Source organism: Caloenas nicobarica, chromosome 5 (assembly GCF_036013445.1).
Source record: "Caloenas nicobarica isolate bCalNic1 chromosome 5, bCalNic1.hap1, whole genome shotgun sequence".
In the NCBI taxonomy this organism is placed as follows: Eukaryota; Metazoa; Chordata; class Aves; order Columbiformes; family Columbidae; genus Caloenas; species Caloenas nicobarica.
The window spans coordinates 50,543,591-50,563,346 of NC_088249.1; the positions used below are offsets into that span (position 1 = coordinate 50,543,591).

Sequence of the window (19,756 nt, forward strand, 5' to 3'; positions counted from 1 at the left end):
TTAACTTGGGTTCCTAGCATGCCAAAATAGTTTCTGGGTGGGTAGTCTTAAAGGTGTTGGTGTTAGGTATGGAACACAGATTGCTCTAGCAACTGCTCACTTTCAGTAGAATCCAGTGAATGAGTATAATCAATGCTGGCATGAACATGGGACTTAGCACAGGGAACAGTGTACTATCCATAGAATATAACATTACAGCAATACAAAATTAACCAAAAAGTTCACTAATCAACTCAATGAATTACCCTGGATATAGGACTGCTGAACTCTTCTACTGAGTAGAAAATTTTAACACTACCAACAGATATTCCATCAGACATTGATCGTTGATAAAGTATTTACATCCATTTATCCTAAGCAAGGTGTCGGGCATTATTAATAATCCCTGTGTTAAGCAAAATATATTAAACAATTTCTGCCTTATTCTTGTCTAAATACCCTATGCCCGTATTTCTTGATTTTCATTTGCTTAGCAGAAAATAAATTTAAGGTAATAACAAATGCAAATTGTCTATTAAAAAAAAAAATCTGTTTTCTCCTTGTCTTACAGAGGGTACAACACCTGAATCAGGCACAGCAACAAAGATGAGTACTACAGTTTCTTCTTCAGCTACCCCACTGTCAACAACTAGAACAACAGAGATACAAAGCCCAGTGTCTACGATAGGCAACACTACTCAACAGTCTACATCATCGGTGTCAACAAGTGAAGTCATAGTCACCACATCTGGAGTCAGTGAAACAGGATTGACCAGGAAAACCACCACTTCAGGTCCCACACCCCACACCACGACAAGCGTAACAGAAACACCTAGCCTCAAGACCACTACCACCGGGACTGCGAGCCCTCCAACAAGATCACCTATCACCACCGTCAGCACCACAACGTCAGCACCAACTCCCCACAGCACCACAGGCATAACAGAAACACCTAGCCCCACGACCAGTACCACTGGAACTGGGAGCCTTCCAACAACATCACCTATCACCACCGTGAGCACCACAACAGCAGAAACCACTCCCCACAGCACCACAGGCATAACAGCATTACCTAGCCCCACGACCACTACCATCGGGACTGGGAGCCCTCCAACAGCACCACCTATCACCACCGTCAGCACCAAAACAGCAGGACCCACTCCCCACAGCACCACAGGCATAACAGAAACACCAAGCCCCACGACCACTACCACCAGGACTGGGAGCCCTCCAACAGCATCACCTACCACCACCGTCAGCACCACAACATCACGACCCACTCCCCACAGCACCACAGGCATAACAGAAACACCAAGCCCAAAGACCACTACCACCAGGACTGGGAGCCCTCCAACAACATCACCTACCACCACCGTCAGCACCACAACACCAGGACCAACTCCCCACAGCACCACAGGCATAACAGAAACAACTAGCCTCAAGACCACTACCACCAGGACTGGGAGCCCTCCAACAGCATCACCTATCACCACCGTCAGCACCACAACATCAGGACCTACACCCCATACCACCACAGGCGTAACAGAAACACCAAGACAAAAGACCACTACCACCGGGACTGGGAGCCCTCCAACAGCATCGCCTATCACCACCATCAGCACCACAACGTCAGGACCCACTCCCCACAGCACCACAGGTGTAACAGAAACACCAAGCCCCACGACCAGTACCACCGGGACTGGGAGCCCTCCAACAGCATCACCTACCACCACCATCAGCACCACAACGTCAGGACCCACTCCCTATTCCACCACAGGCATAACAGAAACACCTAGCCCCACGACCAGTACCACCAGGACTGGGAGCCCTCCAACAGCATCACCTACCACCACCGTCAGCACCACAACATCAGGACCTACACCCCATACCACCACAGGCATAACAGAAACACCAAGCCCAAAGACCACTACCACCAGGACTGGGAGCCCTCCACCAACATCACCTACCACCACCGTCAGCACCACAACAGCAGGAACCACTCCCCATTCCACCACAGGCATAACAGAAACACCTAGCCCCACGACCAGTACCACCAGGACTGGGAGCCCTCCAACAGCATCACCTACCACCACCGTCAGCACCACAACGGCAGGACCTACAAGCCATTCCACCACAGGCGTAACAGGAACACCAAGCCCCACGACCACTACCACCGGGACTGGGAGCCCTCCAACAATATCGCCTATCACCACCATCAGCACCACAACATCAGGATCCACTCCCCACAGCACCACAGGTGTAACAGAAACACCAAGCCCCACGACCAGTACCACCAGGACTGAGAGCCCTCCAACAGCATCACCTAATACAACCATCAGCACCACAACGTCAGGACCCACTCCCCATTCCACCACAGGCATAACAGAAACACCTAGCCCCACGACCAGTACCACCAGGACTGGGAGCCCTCCAACAGCATCACCTACCACCACCGTAGGAACCACAACGTCAGGACCCACTCCCCATTCCACCACAGGCATAACAGAAACACCTAGCCCCACGACCAGTACCACCAGGACTGGGAGCTCTCCATCAGCATCACCTACCACCACCGTCAGCACCACAACGTCAGGGCCCACTCCCCATTCCACCACAGGCATAACAGAAACACCTAGCCCCACGACCAGTACAACCAGGACTGGGAGCCCTCCAACAGCATCACCTACCACCACCGTCAGCACCACAACGGCAGGACCTACAAGCCATTCCACCACAGGCGTAACAGGAACACCAAGCCCAAAGACCACTACCACCGGGACTGGGAGCCCTCCAACAACATTGCCTATCACCACCGTCAGCACCACAACGTCAGGACCCACTCCCCACAGCACCACAGGTGTAACAGAAACACCAAGCCCCACGACCACTACCACCAGGACTGAGAGCCCTCCAACAGCATCACCTAATACAACCATCAGCACCACAACGTCAGGACCCACTCCCCATTCCACCACAGGCATAACAGAAACACCTAGCCCCACGACCACTACCACTGGGACTGGGAGCCCTCCAACAGCATCACCTACCACCACCGTCAGCACCACAACAACAGGACCTACACCCCATTCCACCACAGGCATAACAGAAACACCTAGCCCCATGACCAGTACCACCAGGACTGGGAGCCCTCCAACAGCATCACCTACCACCACCGTCAGCACCACAACGTCAGGGCCCACTCCCCATTCCACCACAGGCATAACAGAAACACCTAGCCCCACGACCAGTACCACCAGGACTGGGAGCCCTCCAACAGCATCACCTACCACCACCGTCAGCACCACAACGTCAGGACCCACTCCCCATTCCACCACAGGCATAACAGAAACACCTAGCCCCACAACCAGTACCACCAGGACTGGGAGCCCTCCAACAGCATCACCTACCACCACCGTCAGCACCACAACGGCAGGACCTACAAGCCATTCCACCACAGGCGTAACAGGAACACCAAGCCCAAAGACCACTACCACCGGGACTGGGAGCCCTCCAACAACATTGCCTATCACCACCGTCAGCACCACAACGTCAGGACCCACTCCCCACAGCACCACAGGTGTAACAGAAACACCAAGCCCCACGACCAGTACCACCAGGACTGAGAGCCCTCCAACAGCATCACCTAATACAACCATCAGCACCACAACGTCAGGACCCACTCCCCATTCCACCACAGGCATAACAGAAACACCTAGCCCCACGACCACTACCACTGGGACTGGGAGCCCTCCAACAGCATCACCTACCACCACCGTCAGCACCACAACATCAGGACCCACTCCCCATTCCACCACAGGCATAACAGAAACACCTAGCCCCACGACCAGTACCACCAGGACTGGGAGCCCTCCAACAGCATCACCTACCACCACCGTCAGCACCACAACGTCAGGACCCACTCCCCATTCCACCACAGGCATAACAGAAACACCTAGCCCCACAACCAGTACCACCAGGACTGGGAGCCCTCCAACAGCATCACCTACCACCACCGTCAGCACCACAACGTCAGGGCCCACTCCCCACAGCACCACAGGCATAACAGAAACACCTAGCCCCACGACCAGTACCACCAGGACTGGGAGCCCTCCAACAGCATCACCTACCACTACTGTAGGGACCACAACGCCAGGACCCACTCCCCATTCCACCATAGGCATAACAGAAACACCTAGCCCCACGACCAGTACCACCAGGACTGGGAGCCCTCCAACAGCATCACCTACCACCACCGTCAGCACCACAACGGCAGGACCTACAAGCCATTCCACCACAGGCGTAACAGGAACACCAAGCCCAAAGACCACTACCACCGGGACTGGGAGCCCTCCAACAACATCGCCTATCACCACTGTCAGCACCACAACGTCAGGACCCACTCCCCACAGCACCACAGGTGTAACAGAAACACCAAGCCCCACGACCAGTACCACCAGGACTGAGAGCCCTCCAACAGCATCACCTAATACAACCATCAGCACCACAACGTCAGGACCCACTCCCCATTCCACCACAGGCATAACAGAAACACCTAGCCCCACGACCACTACCACTGGGACTGGGAGCCCTCCAACAACATCGCCTATCACCACCATCAGCACCACAACGTCAGGACCCACTCCCCATTCCACCACAGGCATAACAGAAACACCTAGCCCCACAACCAGTACCACCAGGACTGGGAGCCCTCCAACAGCATCACCTACCACCACCGTCAGCACCACAACGTCAGGACCCACTCCCCATTCCACCACAGGCATAACAGAAACACCTAGCCCCACAACCAGTACCACCAGGACTGGGAGCCCTCCAACAGCATCACCTACCACCACCGTCAGCATCACAACGTCAGGGCCCACTCCCCACAGCACCACAGGCATAACAGAAACACCTAGCCCCACGACCAGTACCACCAGGACTGGGAGCCCTCCAACAGCATCACCTACCACCACCGCCAGCACCACAACGGCAGGACCTACAAGCCATTCCACCACAGGCGTAACAGAAACACCAAGCCCAAAGACCAGTACCACCAGGACTGGGAGCCCTCCAACAACATCGCCTATCACCACCATCAGCACCACAACGTCAGGACCCACTCCCCACAGCACCACAGGTGTAACAGAAACACCAAGCCCCACGACCAGTACCACCAGGACTGAGAGCCCTCCAACAGCATCACCTATCACCACCATCAGCACCACAACGTCAGGACCCACTCCCCACAGCACCACAGGTGTAACAGAAACACCAAGCCCCACGACCAGTACCACCAGGACTGAGAGCCCTCCAACAGCATCACCTATCACCACCATCAGCACCACAACGTCAGGACCCACTTCCCACAGCACCACAGGTGTAACAGAAACACCTAGCCCCACGACCAGTACCACCAGGACTGGGAGCCCTCCAACAGCATCACCTAATACAACCATCAGCACCACAACGTCAGGACCTACACCCCATACCACCACAGGCGTAACAGAAACACCAAGCCCAAAGACCACTACCACCAGGACTGGGAGCCCTCCAACAGCATCACCTACCACCACCGTCAGCACCACAACATCAGGACCTACACCCCATTCCACCACAGGCATAACAGAAACACCTAGCCCCACAACCAGTACCACCAGGACTGGGAGCCCTCCAACAGCATCACCTACCACCACCGTCAGCAGCACAACGGCAGGACCCACTCCCCACAGCACCACAGGCATAACAGAAACACCTAGCCCGACGACCAGTACCACCAGGACTGGGAGCCCTCCAACAGCATCACCTACTACAACCATCAGTACCACAACATCAGGACCTACACCCCATTCCACCACAGGCATAACAGAAACACCAAGCCCAAAGACCACTACCACCGGGACTGGGAGCCCTCCAACAGCATCACCTACCACCACTGTCAGCACTACAACAGCAGGACCCACTCCCCACAGCACCACAGGCGTAACAGAAACGCCAAGCCCCACAATGACTACCACCGGGACTGGGAGCCCTCCAGCAGCATCACTTACCACCACCGTCAGCACCACAACAGCAGGACCCACTCCCCACAACACCACAGGCATAACAGAAACACCTAGCTCCCAGACCCCTACCCCCTTCACTAGGAGCCCTCCAACAGCATCACCTACCACCACTGTCAGTATCAGAACCTCTGGACATTCCTCCCCAGAGCCTACTCTCAGTACTACTGTGTCACCACCATCAATATCAACAGGTCCAGTGATAGTCACCACCTCTGGAGTCAGTGATACAGCATCAACCACAAAAATCACGACTTCACGCCTCACCACCTCTGGACATACTTCCCACATCACCCCAATAATAACGGAAAGTGGTAGCTCCATGACGACAACTGCAACTCTCACTAGTCCGACAAGATCATCTGCCATCACCACCACGACGACTTTGGGACTATCCTCCCTAGAGGCTACATCTAGTACTACTCCATCACTACCAATAGGATCGACCACCCCCATGTCAGCCACCACCTCTGGTACAACTGCAACAGAATCTTTTACCATCACTTCAGGAACAACCTCTAGCTCTTTCACCACAATTACTGCAACCACCACCACCTCCAAAATTGTTTCCTCTGGCTCAACTAGTACTTCTGGGCCAACTGCAACATCAAGTGCAGTCACAATTGCAGGAAGTTCTACATACAGTACAGTTACTCCACTCAGTGCTCTAAGTTCAACTATAAGTCCACGACCAACCACTCCTGGAAGAAATTGTTCTATTTTCCCTAATGAATCTTATGCGGTAAGTAGATGTCATAAAGTTTTTTAGCATTATACTTTGCATGGAAAGTATGCACATGATTTTGATGTTGGTAACATAAAGAGTAGGTGTTAATCTGGATAGTCCATTAAATTTCTTTTCTTGAGTATCAGCATGACTTCCAATGATATTTGGTTTGATAGCTTATATACTGCTGTTAGTTTTTCAAGGATAGTTTTTAAAAGGCTTTCTTCAACTCAGTGTTCATCTTTATTGTAGGATAGCATTGATGAGGAGATAACCAAGGCCAAAGTGGTGCCAAACCAGCTTTTCTGTTTCTGCTTTTGAATATGTCCAAACTGGGGAAAAGTTGTTTGAGCATTAGCAGTGCAGTCCAACAAGAAAGCACAGGGCTGAACTAGTCTGAGTTTGGAATGAGTAATACTTAGTCATCGTCTGGTTTCAGGAGAGAACTGAGAAACAGATCATAGTGTTCAAATGCTTGTGAAACTGGACTCTTGAGTTCTGAGTTTTTTGGAACCCTCTACCTCTGACACAGACAAGCTAGTGTCTTGTACATTTCTAAAGCCTCGTCACATCTGAAGATGTCTACAAACTTGCTCAGTAGATCTGCAGGGATAAAAATTATACATTCATGGCAGAAAAAACTAGTGGAAGGTAGAAAAAATGCGTACTATCACAACACATGCATGTAATTGTCTTAGACATTACTTCCCAATTAGCTGATGTTCACTGTAGCTTCAGCTTTTAAGCTGTTCTAGGCATTCATGGAAGAGCATTGATCATATATTGATCACTGATATTGATCAGTGTCTTTCACTCTTGATTAGAAAGGGAGTCTAGGTGATGAGATTAGAAAAGACATCTAATTTTTAGATATATGAAACTCAAAAAGGCAATTCCCACTTTAGGTTATTGGCCTGACTTTTATAACTAATGCTTTTCACTTAGGAGTTCTCAGTAGTGCTAGATCTTCTTGCAGGCCTTGATGGTGCTGACTGCTGCACTTGCTTCACATTGTCAGACTTCTGGTGGGTAAAAATTGTCAATAAACATATGGTGCTTTACAACTCTGCAAAATGTATTCAGGCATAACTGTTATCAGTCTGACTGCTTCATAAGGTTTCTCTCTCTCTTCCCTCTCCCTCTTTCTTTCCAAACACAGCCAGGGGACACATGGTGGCTCTGTAACTGCACTAAAGCAGTATGTATAGAAGACAATGTAGTCGAGGTGATTCCCGTAATTTGTAATCCGCCTCCTAAACCTATATGTACCAATGGGCTTTCTCCTGTGCGAGTCATTGATGAGGATAAATGCTGTTGGCACTGGGAATGTGACTGTAAGTATATATTTTGTTGAATTTTTTTCTCTTGCGGGAAAAACACTAGTGTCAAGTGCAACATATTTATCAGTATTTACATAATTATTTACAATAAATATTACTCAAGCATGTGACCCTCAGATGTCCAGTATTGGTCTGTTTGGAGTGCTTCATTGATTCTTTTTAGGTAATCAGGATATTTTACTTAATTTAATTGACATCATTTCTACATAACTGTTTTGTTAGTAGAATAAATTAGTCTCCCAAGGCAGGATTAAAATGTCCGTATGCGGACGTCTGTAGGCTAGAAGCCTACGTGTAAATTACTTCTTCAGACTACTGGTAAAGGTATTTCTAGGGTGCAGTTAATCTTATTCTCAGTTGTCTACCAGAATTAAGCCAGATGAACTGTGCTGAAAGCACCTGTTTTCCTCTATTATAGATGAGTTATTGATAATAAGCTCATGCATTGACATACACACTTTAAAACTTTAAATGCCTAAAGTTAGATGACATGAATCCTACACTGACAGATGTTGTTTGTAGTCTGATCTGATTCTGTATGTTGCCATAATAAGCTAACCTAGCTATATGTTTTTGTAGGCTACTGCACTGGCTGGGGAGACCCACACTACCTGACTTTTGATGGACTGCCATACAGCTATCAAGGGAATTGTACATACGTCCTCGTGGAAGAGATTAATAAGACAGTTGACAACTTTGGTGTCTACATTGATAACTACCATTGTGATGCGCGGGATAGAGTCTCCTGTCCTCGAACACTCATTGTGAGACATGAGACTCAGGAAGTGCGCATAGCAACAGTCAAACCGAATAGCGTACAAGTAGAGGTATTGGAGAATGTTACCTTTAATTTCTTGATTAATACATTAATACAGCATCAACCTGATAATTATATTCACAATGTTAGAAAATAAAAACAAAACAAACAAATAAACAAACCACATACACACACAAAAGAAAAAATAAAACAACAAAACACCAACTAAAAAAAAGGAGTCTCTTTTAGATTTAATACCAGATTGGATTATGAAATAAGACTGCTTTGAAGGACTGCTTTTTTGATTCTGAATATGAGAAAAAATTCTACAACTTCTTCACTTTCTTATCTCAAATATCGTCTTTCCTAAATACACAAACGTGGACAGATTGCTAGGAGTTCAGGATATAAGATACATTAATTTATAATCAGTATTAATGTAAAAAAGGAAAAGAAAAAATGCTGAATGCAAGGATACAATACAAACTAGACATAACAATGAAGTACTGGGCTTAAAAATTTTTTAAAAGTACCATTATTGGCTTTGATCGGCATCACCTTTTTAATTTTTCAGAATAGGGGCCCTTATGTGTTTATTTAATTGATAACCATGATGACTCAGCTTTGAGGCTTAAAAATTGGGTGAGAAGTATTTGTTTTTAGGCTTTTGTGGGGTTTGCTTCATTTATTTTTGTACATCACTGTGTGGGGAATATTACAAGTTAGGTTGCAGCATATTGTTGAAAATTTGCATTGTTTTTTTCTCCAAAGCAAAGAAGTTGCTGAGTAAATGTAGTAGTGTTAGTTCCATAGGTATATCATAGCTACTGTATTTAAATAAATAATACAGATTTTGGCTTATTTCTTTATTTTTCCTACAAGCATGTTCACTTTATGCCAAGAAAGTTAAAAATTTGTGCACTAGGAATTTAGGAGAATTTTGTATTATGTGTTCATGGGGTATCCTCAATGCTATAGTCACTCTAATAAATCTGCTAATTGTTAGAATTTAGCTGGTTTAAACTCTGAATTGTAGCCTAGTTTATCAGTGGCTGATAAACCCGTTCTTTGGCTCAGAGAAGGGAAGTTCGACTTTCCAATATCATAAAAAGTAACACAGGGACACTTGTTGCAAACTAGAAGCACATTATCTGCCTATACATTCTATCTCCAATGCAAAGCAATGAACAATGAATTGTTTAGTTCTAAAGTCAAACTAAATATATGTCTCTTTTCTGTTTTATTTATTAGGTGACAGTAAACAAACAGCCAGTGGCTTTGCCTTATAAAAAATTTGGCTTGAGCATCTATAAGTCAGGCATAAATCGTGTAGTGGAAATTCCTAGACTAGAAATGAATGTGACCTACAATGGCTTGGCCTTTTCTATCAGGATGTCTTACAGACTGTTTGGCAACAACACTCAGGGACAGTGTGGTAAGGCTTACTCTTGTAATTTTTGTACTCCCAGAAAACCATGAATAGGCAAATGGCAGCCCTGCCACAAAGATGAATGGAATTTTATAACAAATCTGTGAGTGAATTCTTTCTCCCCTGCCTAATTTTAGGTACTTGCAATAACAACACGGCAGATGACTGCATGTTGCCGAATGGCAATATTGCAGAAAACTGTGAAACCATGGCAGATCATTGGCAAGTTGATGATCCATCCAAACCACAGTGCTCTCCAGGCCTAGTTCCTACAAACGCACCTAGCACAACCCCAGGACAGCCTCACAATGGAAGTGTCACCTGTGAGCTTCTTTTGGGAAGGTAGACCTTCCTCTGAGATTTATAAGCCTTTGATCTTCAAATTAAGTGGCAATTTTAGGATTCATTTCTCAATAAAAAGTCTTTCTAACTATTGCTTCATTTCTGGTAGCTTTGTGGGTTGCTTTCATTCCTTTTTCTGATTCTAGACGTCATTCTTTGCTGATAGTTTTCTTCTAACCCTCTGGCTGCTACTCGGTAATATTCATGTAGCTCCTGGATAGAAGATACTGGTGACTGAGTGTTTATTGGGTGAGGGGAGAATACTTTAAAATATGTTGAAAGGTTACAATCTAGACAAGTGTACTTAGTAAAAAATCTCTCAGTAATAGTCCTCATTCACATCTGCTTAAGCGTCACTGTTGCCACATTATAACATGTTAAGCACGTTGAAGATTTCATGGATTATTCAGTAACTAATAATGATATGCGTTTCTGCTTCTAGTGTGTTTGAGCCATGCCATCGCTTTGTCCAGCCTGAAAAGTTCTATGCAGCCTGCGTTTTTGATACTTCTGTACTTCCCAACCTAGGCCTGGAATGCTCAAGTCTGCAGGTCTATGCTGCCATCTGTGCTGATCAAAGTGTATGCATCGACTGGAGAAATCATACCAATGGTGTCTGCTGTAAGTATTTGGTCATTTATCTTGAACTATTGGGAAGCTTATATGGAACTATTTCAGCACTAATGTCCTAACAGTAAGCCATATTGCTTTCTGAGCAATGAAGACACCAATAAATCACACCAGTTGCTTTCCTTAAGTAATTTTATGGGTAACATTTTTAATAATGTAAATAATAAGTGAGCCTGCAAAATATACATCTATTGATTGTGTCAGCAACACCTGTATCAGTAGATACATTTTTGTACACAGACAGTTTTGTGTTTTGCAGGCATCGGCAGATCACTCTGTGTTCAGTGATAAATGCATTCATTTTCAGCTGTAGTGAGAAGGGGATGGAGAGTAGGGATACACTGCTCTTTGAGAACTTGCACAAAAGAGACTGAAATTATGAAAAAATTGTAATAAAGATGTAGACTCTGGGCTTTATCTCCTTAATGTAAAGTAAGTGCTATATCTCTACAGCTAAAATGCATACAAGAATTCCACTCAGAGACATGAGACTGATATCTCTTTCTTTGTGGTGCTTGTTTGTTTTTATCTTTGTTTCTCAGATTGTCAAAGATACATAAGAAAATGCGTAGTCAGTGTTTAACTTCTTGGCATGAGGCCAATGGGGCTTTTATATGATACTGCCATGGAGGGACCCTGAAGTCAGTTTTAGGCAGACAACATGGTCCAAACCAAACTTTATTCTGGCCGGAAAAGTACAGCCAATAAACTGACTAGAAACAGGGTTTATACAATTAGTTAGCACTCCGATAACATAAAATGCAGGTTCGTATGTCAGTTGAGGAGATTATTGGGGTGCAGCAAAATAAGAATAATGAGGATCCACAGCATGCATGTACGCACTCACAGGAAACAAAACCAAAGCCCTCTGCCCCATTTTGCCCACAAGAAATAAACACTCGCCTGTTTCGGCAAGGACTTTATCACTCACCCAAAAGAGGTGGTGAGGTGCTCCCAATCCCAGAAAGTTTCCTTAGACGGCTTCCAGTCTAAGGGGAGGGCTCCGGCTCACAGACCCGCTGCTCCGAGAAGAACACACAAAGGGGGTCTTCGGCGGGAGCCCAGTTTTATAATCTGATCAGATCTGGCTGTGGGCATTCCAGAAGCTTCTCGACTTCTCTGGGCCTCTCCTCTGCTAACGACCCTGTCAACCGACTCCAAGTCTCCACAAAAAGAACCATTAACTGCCTCATTGAAGGCCCCAGTTCTCAGAGGGGAATGTGCAACTGCCACACCAGTTCTCAGAGGAGGGAAGTGCAACTGCCACAGATACTGTTACTGAGCTCTTCCTTTTATTCTCATGTTCCAGCTTATGAATGCCCCTCAGATAAAGAATACAGAGCATGTGGTCCTGTTAAAGAGATAACCTGCAAAACAAGGTAAATAACTCCTTCACTGTTAGTTATAGCTCATACAACTATTCAGTCACATCTAAGGCATAGGTGCATGAGTGAAATCAAGCTCCTATCATGTCTTAATTTAACTGCCAAATTTGGTACCACTTTTCTCATGATCCCAAATCTGGGTGCCTGTATTGTTTATGTTGTTTGGATATAGCAGACTTAAGCACTGACAATTCTTAAATTGCAAATATGCACATCATGTACCACTGTAACTTCAGTGAAAGGTTATTTGTAATAATCTTCCTCTGCATGCCTATGACAGTAATGGTGTTCCTCTGAACATTTTGTCTCATACAGTCAACAAAACGAAACTTCAACTAAACAAGTGGAAGGCTGTTTCTGTCCTAATGGAACAATGCTGTATGACTCTGGTGTGGATGTCTGTGTGAAAACCTGTGGTGAGTTTTACTGCTTCACTTGAATGCGTATTTGTTTCCTCTTTGTTGTTTCCTTCTCATGCATGCAACACAGATCTGACTGTATGCAGTACTCACACAATATATAGTAGAGATGTCTACTGTTATATGAGTAAATGGAAATTTATTTTCATATTTTCACAGGCTGTGTTGGAGTGGATAAGATACCAAGAGAGGTATGTTGCCTTGTGCTTTTGTATTTCCAGTAGAGGCTGGAGGTGGGGAGAGGAGAGTGGTCTTCACTAGTGCAGTCTTGTTTTGTGGTCTCCCAACTTTTCATTCCTGTTTTTACTTCTGTTCTTTTTAATTGATAACCACGCAATCACTTACTTTATTTTCTTTCATGGCAGTTTGGGGAAAAGTTTACAGTAGACTGTCAGGACTGCATTTGCCTGGAAGGTGAAAATGGCATTGTATGTGAGCCTCACAAATGTGCCAAACAAAAAGAGACCAGTTGTGATGGAGAAGGCTTCTATGAGGTCAATGAAGTAAATTCTGAAGATTCCTGCTGCCCCATTGTCACCTGCAGTGAGTTTATACTTCTGTTTCTGGTCTTTCTTTACCTTTTAGGAAAGAAGAGAACTGAACTAGATTAGCAAAAGAGACATACAGTAAGGAGTCACAAAATCTTCCTTCATACTTTTTAAAATCAGCTTGCACAGTGTTAGGGAAAATACATTCTAATATTGCAATGACTCAGCATAACTGAATTTACAATTATGGGGCTCACCATAAAGGAATCTTCAGTTCTTGAGTTCAGGACCACATTTAATTCAAGTAAAATACAGCTAGATTAGGGAATTCTATGTGGATTTTCATTTTCTTGTAGTTATCCACACTCTTGGAGAGAGAGTCCTGAAACAGTTGTCCACTACTTCTCTGCAAATAATTGTGATACTTTTTAACACTAGGTAATAACATAGTAGAGAACATTTCATAAAGTAATGTAGTCCTCCAATATAGTGCCTGGTTTCACTAGGAAAAAATGTGTTCTCTTTCTACAGTTTGTTTCTTTGGAGAGGATGTGGACTATTTCCTAGCAACGCAAAGTCTATCCTAAATGCTTTCATAGATGCCTGTTTCTAGTAGCGATGATTTGGTGTATATTCTACCTTTATTTTTTTTCTTTTTTCAGAATGCAATACAAGTATGTGCACAACTGAAGCCCCCAGGTGTACACTGGGATTTGAAGTTCATTCTCATATTCCCAGTGGACAGTGCTGCCCTGTGTACCAGTGTGGTAAGTCCCTTGGAAATAGATTACAATGATTAGCATTAAATACTACATAATTTAGCATTGTACTTAATAAGACTGTACACAATAGCCTTTTTAAAGAGGTAATAAAAAGACAGATTCTACAAATTAGCTACTAATAACATTGACTACTACTCTTATTATTATGATGGACAACTGTGAAATCAAATATAGTTCAGGTGGCCCAAGTTCGATTTTCCTGGTTGCAAGTATGTGTAAGAACGACTACAGAATTAACTGGGACTGTGGTCTCAGCTTGACTATGAATCGGACTGCATATATTGGGCCAAATCTTCCTCCTCCCTCTCTTTTTGCTCATGCAGTATTCATTCTTACACTTTATATATGTCATATCTGCTACCAGAAGTGAGGAATAACCAGTGTATTTAACCATATGCATTGTGATTCACTGTGGAAGAAATTAGTTTGAAGACCCCCCCCTTTTTTTTTTTTCTTCCTCCTATGTAACCACTGAATTCCTTGCCTGTTAACAGTTCCTAAGAGGGTTTGTGTACATCAGAATGCTGAGTTCTTGGTAAGTTCCTATTTCAAAAGTCTTCTGAAAATGCTTAAAAGACCAGTTAGTATACTTTATCAGAAGTGCTATGAAGAGGTTTATCTTGTACGATCAATATTTCAGAAATTTTCAAATTCCTGTCAAGTGTTCATCAATTTCACAAAGCCTAAACCTTTTCTGTAAATGTTGTTGCATATGAAAAAGATTGGAGAGTTGTTTGTGTGTCAGTATCAGACAGCAAATTTGGTTTAGCCTTAAATGTGCATGAATTTTAAAAAGTCAGTCCACATTTACTGTCAGCATGTTATTACAGTTCTAAGACTATGCTTTCAAAAATGAAGTTTTGTAAGTAAGTATTATTCTAAACAGACTTAGATTCCTAATAAATTCTGTTGGCTCTAGTGATTGTTTTGTATCACAGATTTGTATGACACCTTTCCTTTTAATACATGAGGTTATCATTGCTCTATAGGACTTCAATAAAGACACACGTTAAATTAAATTCAATATTTAAAATGTTGTCTTCATAAATGGTAGCCAAATAGCTATCCAACAGTGTTTAGGATTGTTTACTTTTCCATTGCTTGGTTTACAGATTTTTTTGAAATTAAGAAATGTCTGTCACACATCATATCTCATTTATATGAACCCTTTCTTTTCTTGTTTTTTTTTTTTCTTAAAATTTATAGCCCAATTCCTCAGTCTTTGTTGATAAGTGCCAGAACTGTTTCTGCACTAATGAAGTTAACGTCAGCACTCAACTGAATATCATCTCATGTGAACATATTCCATGCAACACATATTGTGAGCCAGTAAGTGTCAAACTTAAACAAAACAAACAAACAAACAAAAAACCCCAAGATGCCCATGTATCTGAAAAGCATTTTGATAAATGAGTGCTATAAGCAAAGGACAAGGAGCAGAAGTCCAGAGGCCATCTGTAGCGTGGATACTAACTGCCCTTGAGTAATAGACTGCATGAAGCTTGACTGTGAAACTTATGGTATTCAGTTCACATTGGGAGGATTAGCTGGGAAATTTCTGTAGACCACTTAATGGAGTGATATTTAATTATTAGGCATATTTATTACAGTGCTTTAATTTATTCCATCTATAGTCCGCTTTTTTTCACTTGTCTTCCATTGGGTTGGAACACAGAAAGGCACAAATCTAGAGTGCACTTCAAAGCATAATCAATTAATGGGTTAGTATGTTTTCATTTATTTCTCAAAACTGCATCTCTCATTGTGCTTTCATTTTTAATTAATTTTAATATCTAGGGATATGAATATCAACCAGTGAAAGGTGAATGCTGTGGAAAATGTGTGCAGACTAAGTGTGTTATACATACAGCAAACAATTCTGCCCTCATTTTGAGTGTAAGTATGCTCTTCATCTCACAACTCCACCAAATTTGTAAAGTTTCCACTTTCAGAGAGTGAACATCTCCTTGTCAGAGATGAGGCTTAGTGTAAGTTTGCACCTCAAAGGTCAGAGCCTCACCTAAACCAAAGCTTATCTACGGTTTTTTGGCCTGAAGGAAGTACCCATGAAATCAAATTTTCTGGAAGGCTCTTTCTGGAATGACAAATCCAATACCATTGGAAGGGTTTTTGTTGCAATGCATGGAAGCTTGGGCTTTTCTATATTATTTGATTTCTGTATACTGGAAACCATTAGTAAATCCTGTGTACAAAACAATTCTATTGCCCCTGCAGGGTGAAAGTTTAGGATTGTTCTTAATGACTATGTAACAGCTTTCCATAGGCAAGATCCGTTGGCACGGATGATTTTGTTAATAACTCTAATGTGCTCGACTTACTTCAGAGGGATTTTTCTTTTCCAAGGGAAATCCCATGTAAAACTGAATATTTTCTCCATGTATGGCATACTGCAATACATGTAACAATCTGCATCCAAAATGGCTGTTGATCTACAAATAATTGACAGGGAAACAAGAGGAAAGCCATTGTCAGAGGACAGGAAAATTTCTGTGTAGGCTCCCATCAACTTTCTATATTACATTTTGTATTTCACTTGCAGCCTGGAGAGTTTAAAAATGATCCTTACAACAACTGCACCATTTATAGCTGTGTCAATATCCACAACCAGCTTATCTCTTCCACATCTGAGATTACCTGCCCAGCATTCAATGAGGAGAGCTGCAAACCTGTAAGTAAATAAGGATAATTTACCCTCTACTCAATGCATAGATTACTTTGGTTTAGTTCAGCCACCTAACTAGCAAGAGAAGTCAAATTAAGCTTTAATGACCTTTCACCAAAGTTTCTTAGTCCCAAGGGCAAAAGTTTCTGCTGCATAGACCTATAGAGTGTATAAAACAAGATATTTGGGTAGGAGTTCAAGGCTTATAACAGGCAACTGTCTCTCACTGGCCAAAACACTGGTCAGTACATGAGATGAGATACAAAGTCCTCTCTGACTGCTTTGTGTGGGGTCCTATCTGAACAAGAACCATGTTTTCTTGAATGTCACAGAAACACACGCTGTTCAGTCAGTAGCCTGCCAGTCACACTGTGCATACTCCTCATTCAAATACAGAAGACTCTGAGAAAACATATTTTGGAATTGTTTCTGAGGAAAAGTTGCATGGTGTTAGCTGTAGACCTCTTCCAAAGCATTATCTTCATTTCCACAATCCTTTGTAAACTGATAGGTTTCAAGTCTGGAAGAGACCATTATCTTTGTTTATTCAGAACAATGGTGCAGTTTTCACTGGTTATTTCCAGTCACTGAGGAATTACTCTCCTCAGTTATTGGCCTAAAAGACTCTTTAATACAGGCAAAGAAAATGATGTTATTTTTCCTGTTTCTTTGTTCTTTTAGGGAACTATTACATTCTTACCTAATGGTTGCTGCAAAACCTGTAAGTATGCCAGTGTACCTTAATAAACAATACAGAGTATGAATTTTCTTCTTAAATCAACCCATTTTCCAGCCATGGAGGCTGACAAGCTTGTATTTAAATAGATACTTTCATATTTATGTTTGTTATTCCAAGCATTCACTGTCTGAACTCTCTGAGAAAGTTTAAACTGAAGCAGAAAGACCAATTTAGACAATACTTTGAGTGCATTAGTGAAGTTCAGAGAGTACCAAACTGCAGGGAACTTCTGGAGCCATTTCACTGAAAGTGTTTTTTGATCTTTCCCTATAGGTGCACCTCTGGATAGTGACACACCATGCTCTGTCCGTCAAAGAGAAGACTTTATCACCTATAAGGGCTGCCGTTCTGTGGACAGAGTTGTCATGACTGAATGTGAAGGAACATGTGGAACCTTCTCACTGTAAGTAAACTGATTGGATAGTGGGATTTGAAGTCTGCTGACACCGAGCTTGTTTATATGAAAGGAACAAGAGATAGACTAAAGAATGGTAGAAGACCTGAAACTATCAGTTCCCCAAATCATGGGCACAAAATCATGAAATTTGTGACTGAACAGTGGATTCATCTTAATACAAAGCAGAAAAGTGTTTAAAATTGCCTTGGGATTCAGACAGCTATGATAATGTCTATTCATCCATTAAAAGTTGGCTTGTCTGTCATTTGCATCAGACTACCTTGGCTAGAAATCATCACAAAAGAACATGGATTATTTCCTGTATCAGGAATGAGCCTGGAGAGCAGCCAGTCATGATGCTAAGAAGCTGAAAAACTGCTTCTCAATAATTAACATGTAAAATGAAATACACATACATCGTTTAAAGGAAGACTTAAACATGCACCATTTTATATAGCAAAGAAATTAGAAAACAAATGTTTTAGTGGTGGTCTTAGTAGAGTAGTTTCACTGTACATTTTTCCCTGAAATGAGAGAATCTACAAGAAACTGGCTATAAGATAGTGGCTAGTAGAACACCTGGTACTGAGCTATTAAAATACTGGAAAAACTTAATTCTAGCTCCTCAAAGAAACTGTCATTTGCTGTCTGTCATTGAATATGCTACAGGGCCCCTTACGTGGGAGAAAACTGATCTTTAGTCTCATATTGAACCCTGCTTAGCCAGTGGGTTTATTAGTATTTTGAAATACCCTGTTATCTTAGAGTCTTGCTGTGGTTGCCTCTGCACACAAATTCAAGAAAAAGAAGGCTCTTTACACAGTTTATAGCCTGATATTGACAGATTCTGCAGGTTAGGAATGGTGCTTGGGAAGCTGATGAACACGATGCTGCAAAAAATACTTTGCTTTGAGATAGGAACAGAAAGGGCTGCTGCTTCCCCTTCATGATAATACTTCCTGGTTTGTGATATGCGCTTTAATTCATGTGATGCAATTGTAGCCCTTGTAGCCAATTGATTGATGTGATGTCATTGTAGATGGTACCGTAGACACTTGTCTATGCAGTTTTCTTGTTCAGGTCAGGGCTTTGTCTGCCCTTAATTGTTGATCTGGTGTGTTTAACATCCATCAGCACTGGGACGATGAGAGGAATCTAAGGAAGCTGAGCACCTAGAACTCACCAGGTTTTTTGCTAGGACTTCGATACTAATGGTTTTACCAGAAAATGCAATGAATTTTAAAAGCATATTGTTATAATCACTGCTCTGTCAGATGAGCTTAGCACTTCTATTTACCACACTATGGCTCTTCTACATATTATTCCAAACTTGTCACAGGAGTTCTGTACCTTCACCCTCTCCTCTGTATGCTGGCTTCTGGCACAGAGTAATGTTACCATTTTCCATATTAACAGATATTCTGCTGAGGCCAATTCTATGGAGCACAGCTGTTCCTGCTGCAGGGAATCAAAGACTATTGTGAAGGACGTGCAACTGAAATGCCCCAGTGGGGATTCAATTTCACATACATATGTATATGTGGAAAGCTGCAGCTGTCAAGACACTGAATGCAGCCTCTCACAATCCAGTGAGACGTAG

General features: G+C 43.4%; 1 protein-coding gene across 1 annotated transcript in view; it reads left to right on the forward strand.

The window, feature by feature from the left end:
• MUC2 (mucin 2, oligomeric mucus/gel-forming) overlaps nucleotides 1-19,756 on the forward strand; it is a 59,877-nt gene extending 40,121 nt beyond the window's left edge. Inside the window, exons 37-55 of the mRNA XM_065636882.1 lie at nucleotides 551-6,232; nucleotides 6,479-6,780; nucleotides 7,925-8,099; nucleotides 8,685-8,932; nucleotides 10,114-10,297; nucleotides 10,429-10,633; nucleotides 11,076-11,254; nucleotides 12,573-12,642; nucleotides 12,964-13,064; nucleotides 13,227-13,258; nucleotides 13,433-13,610; nucleotides 14,218-14,322; nucleotides 14,832-14,872; nucleotides 15,544-15,666; nucleotides 16,135-16,233; nucleotides 16,898-17,026; nucleotides 17,702-17,741; nucleotides 18,033-18,162; nucleotides 19,573-19,756. Coding sequence (XP_065492954.1) covers nucleotides 551-6,232; nucleotides 6,479-6,780; nucleotides 7,925-8,099; nucleotides 8,685-8,932; nucleotides 10,114-10,297; nucleotides 10,429-10,633; nucleotides 11,076-11,254; nucleotides 12,573-12,642; nucleotides 12,964-13,064; nucleotides 13,227-13,258; nucleotides 13,433-13,610; nucleotides 14,218-14,322; nucleotides 14,832-14,872; nucleotides 15,544-15,666; nucleotides 16,135-16,233; nucleotides 16,898-17,026; nucleotides 17,702-17,741; nucleotides 18,033-18,162; nucleotides 19,573-19,756 — 8,207 coding nt within the window. The remainder of the gene's footprint in view (nucleotides 1-550; nucleotides 6,233-6,478; nucleotides 6,781-7,924; nucleotides 8,100-8,684; nucleotides 8,933-10,113; nucleotides 10,298-10,428; nucleotides 10,634-11,075; nucleotides 11,255-12,572; nucleotides 12,643-12,963; nucleotides 13,065-13,226; nucleotides 13,259-13,432; nucleotides 13,611-14,217; nucleotides 14,323-14,831; nucleotides 14,873-15,543; nucleotides 15,667-16,134; nucleotides 16,234-16,897; nucleotides 17,027-17,701; nucleotides 17,742-18,032; nucleotides 18,163-19,572) is intronic.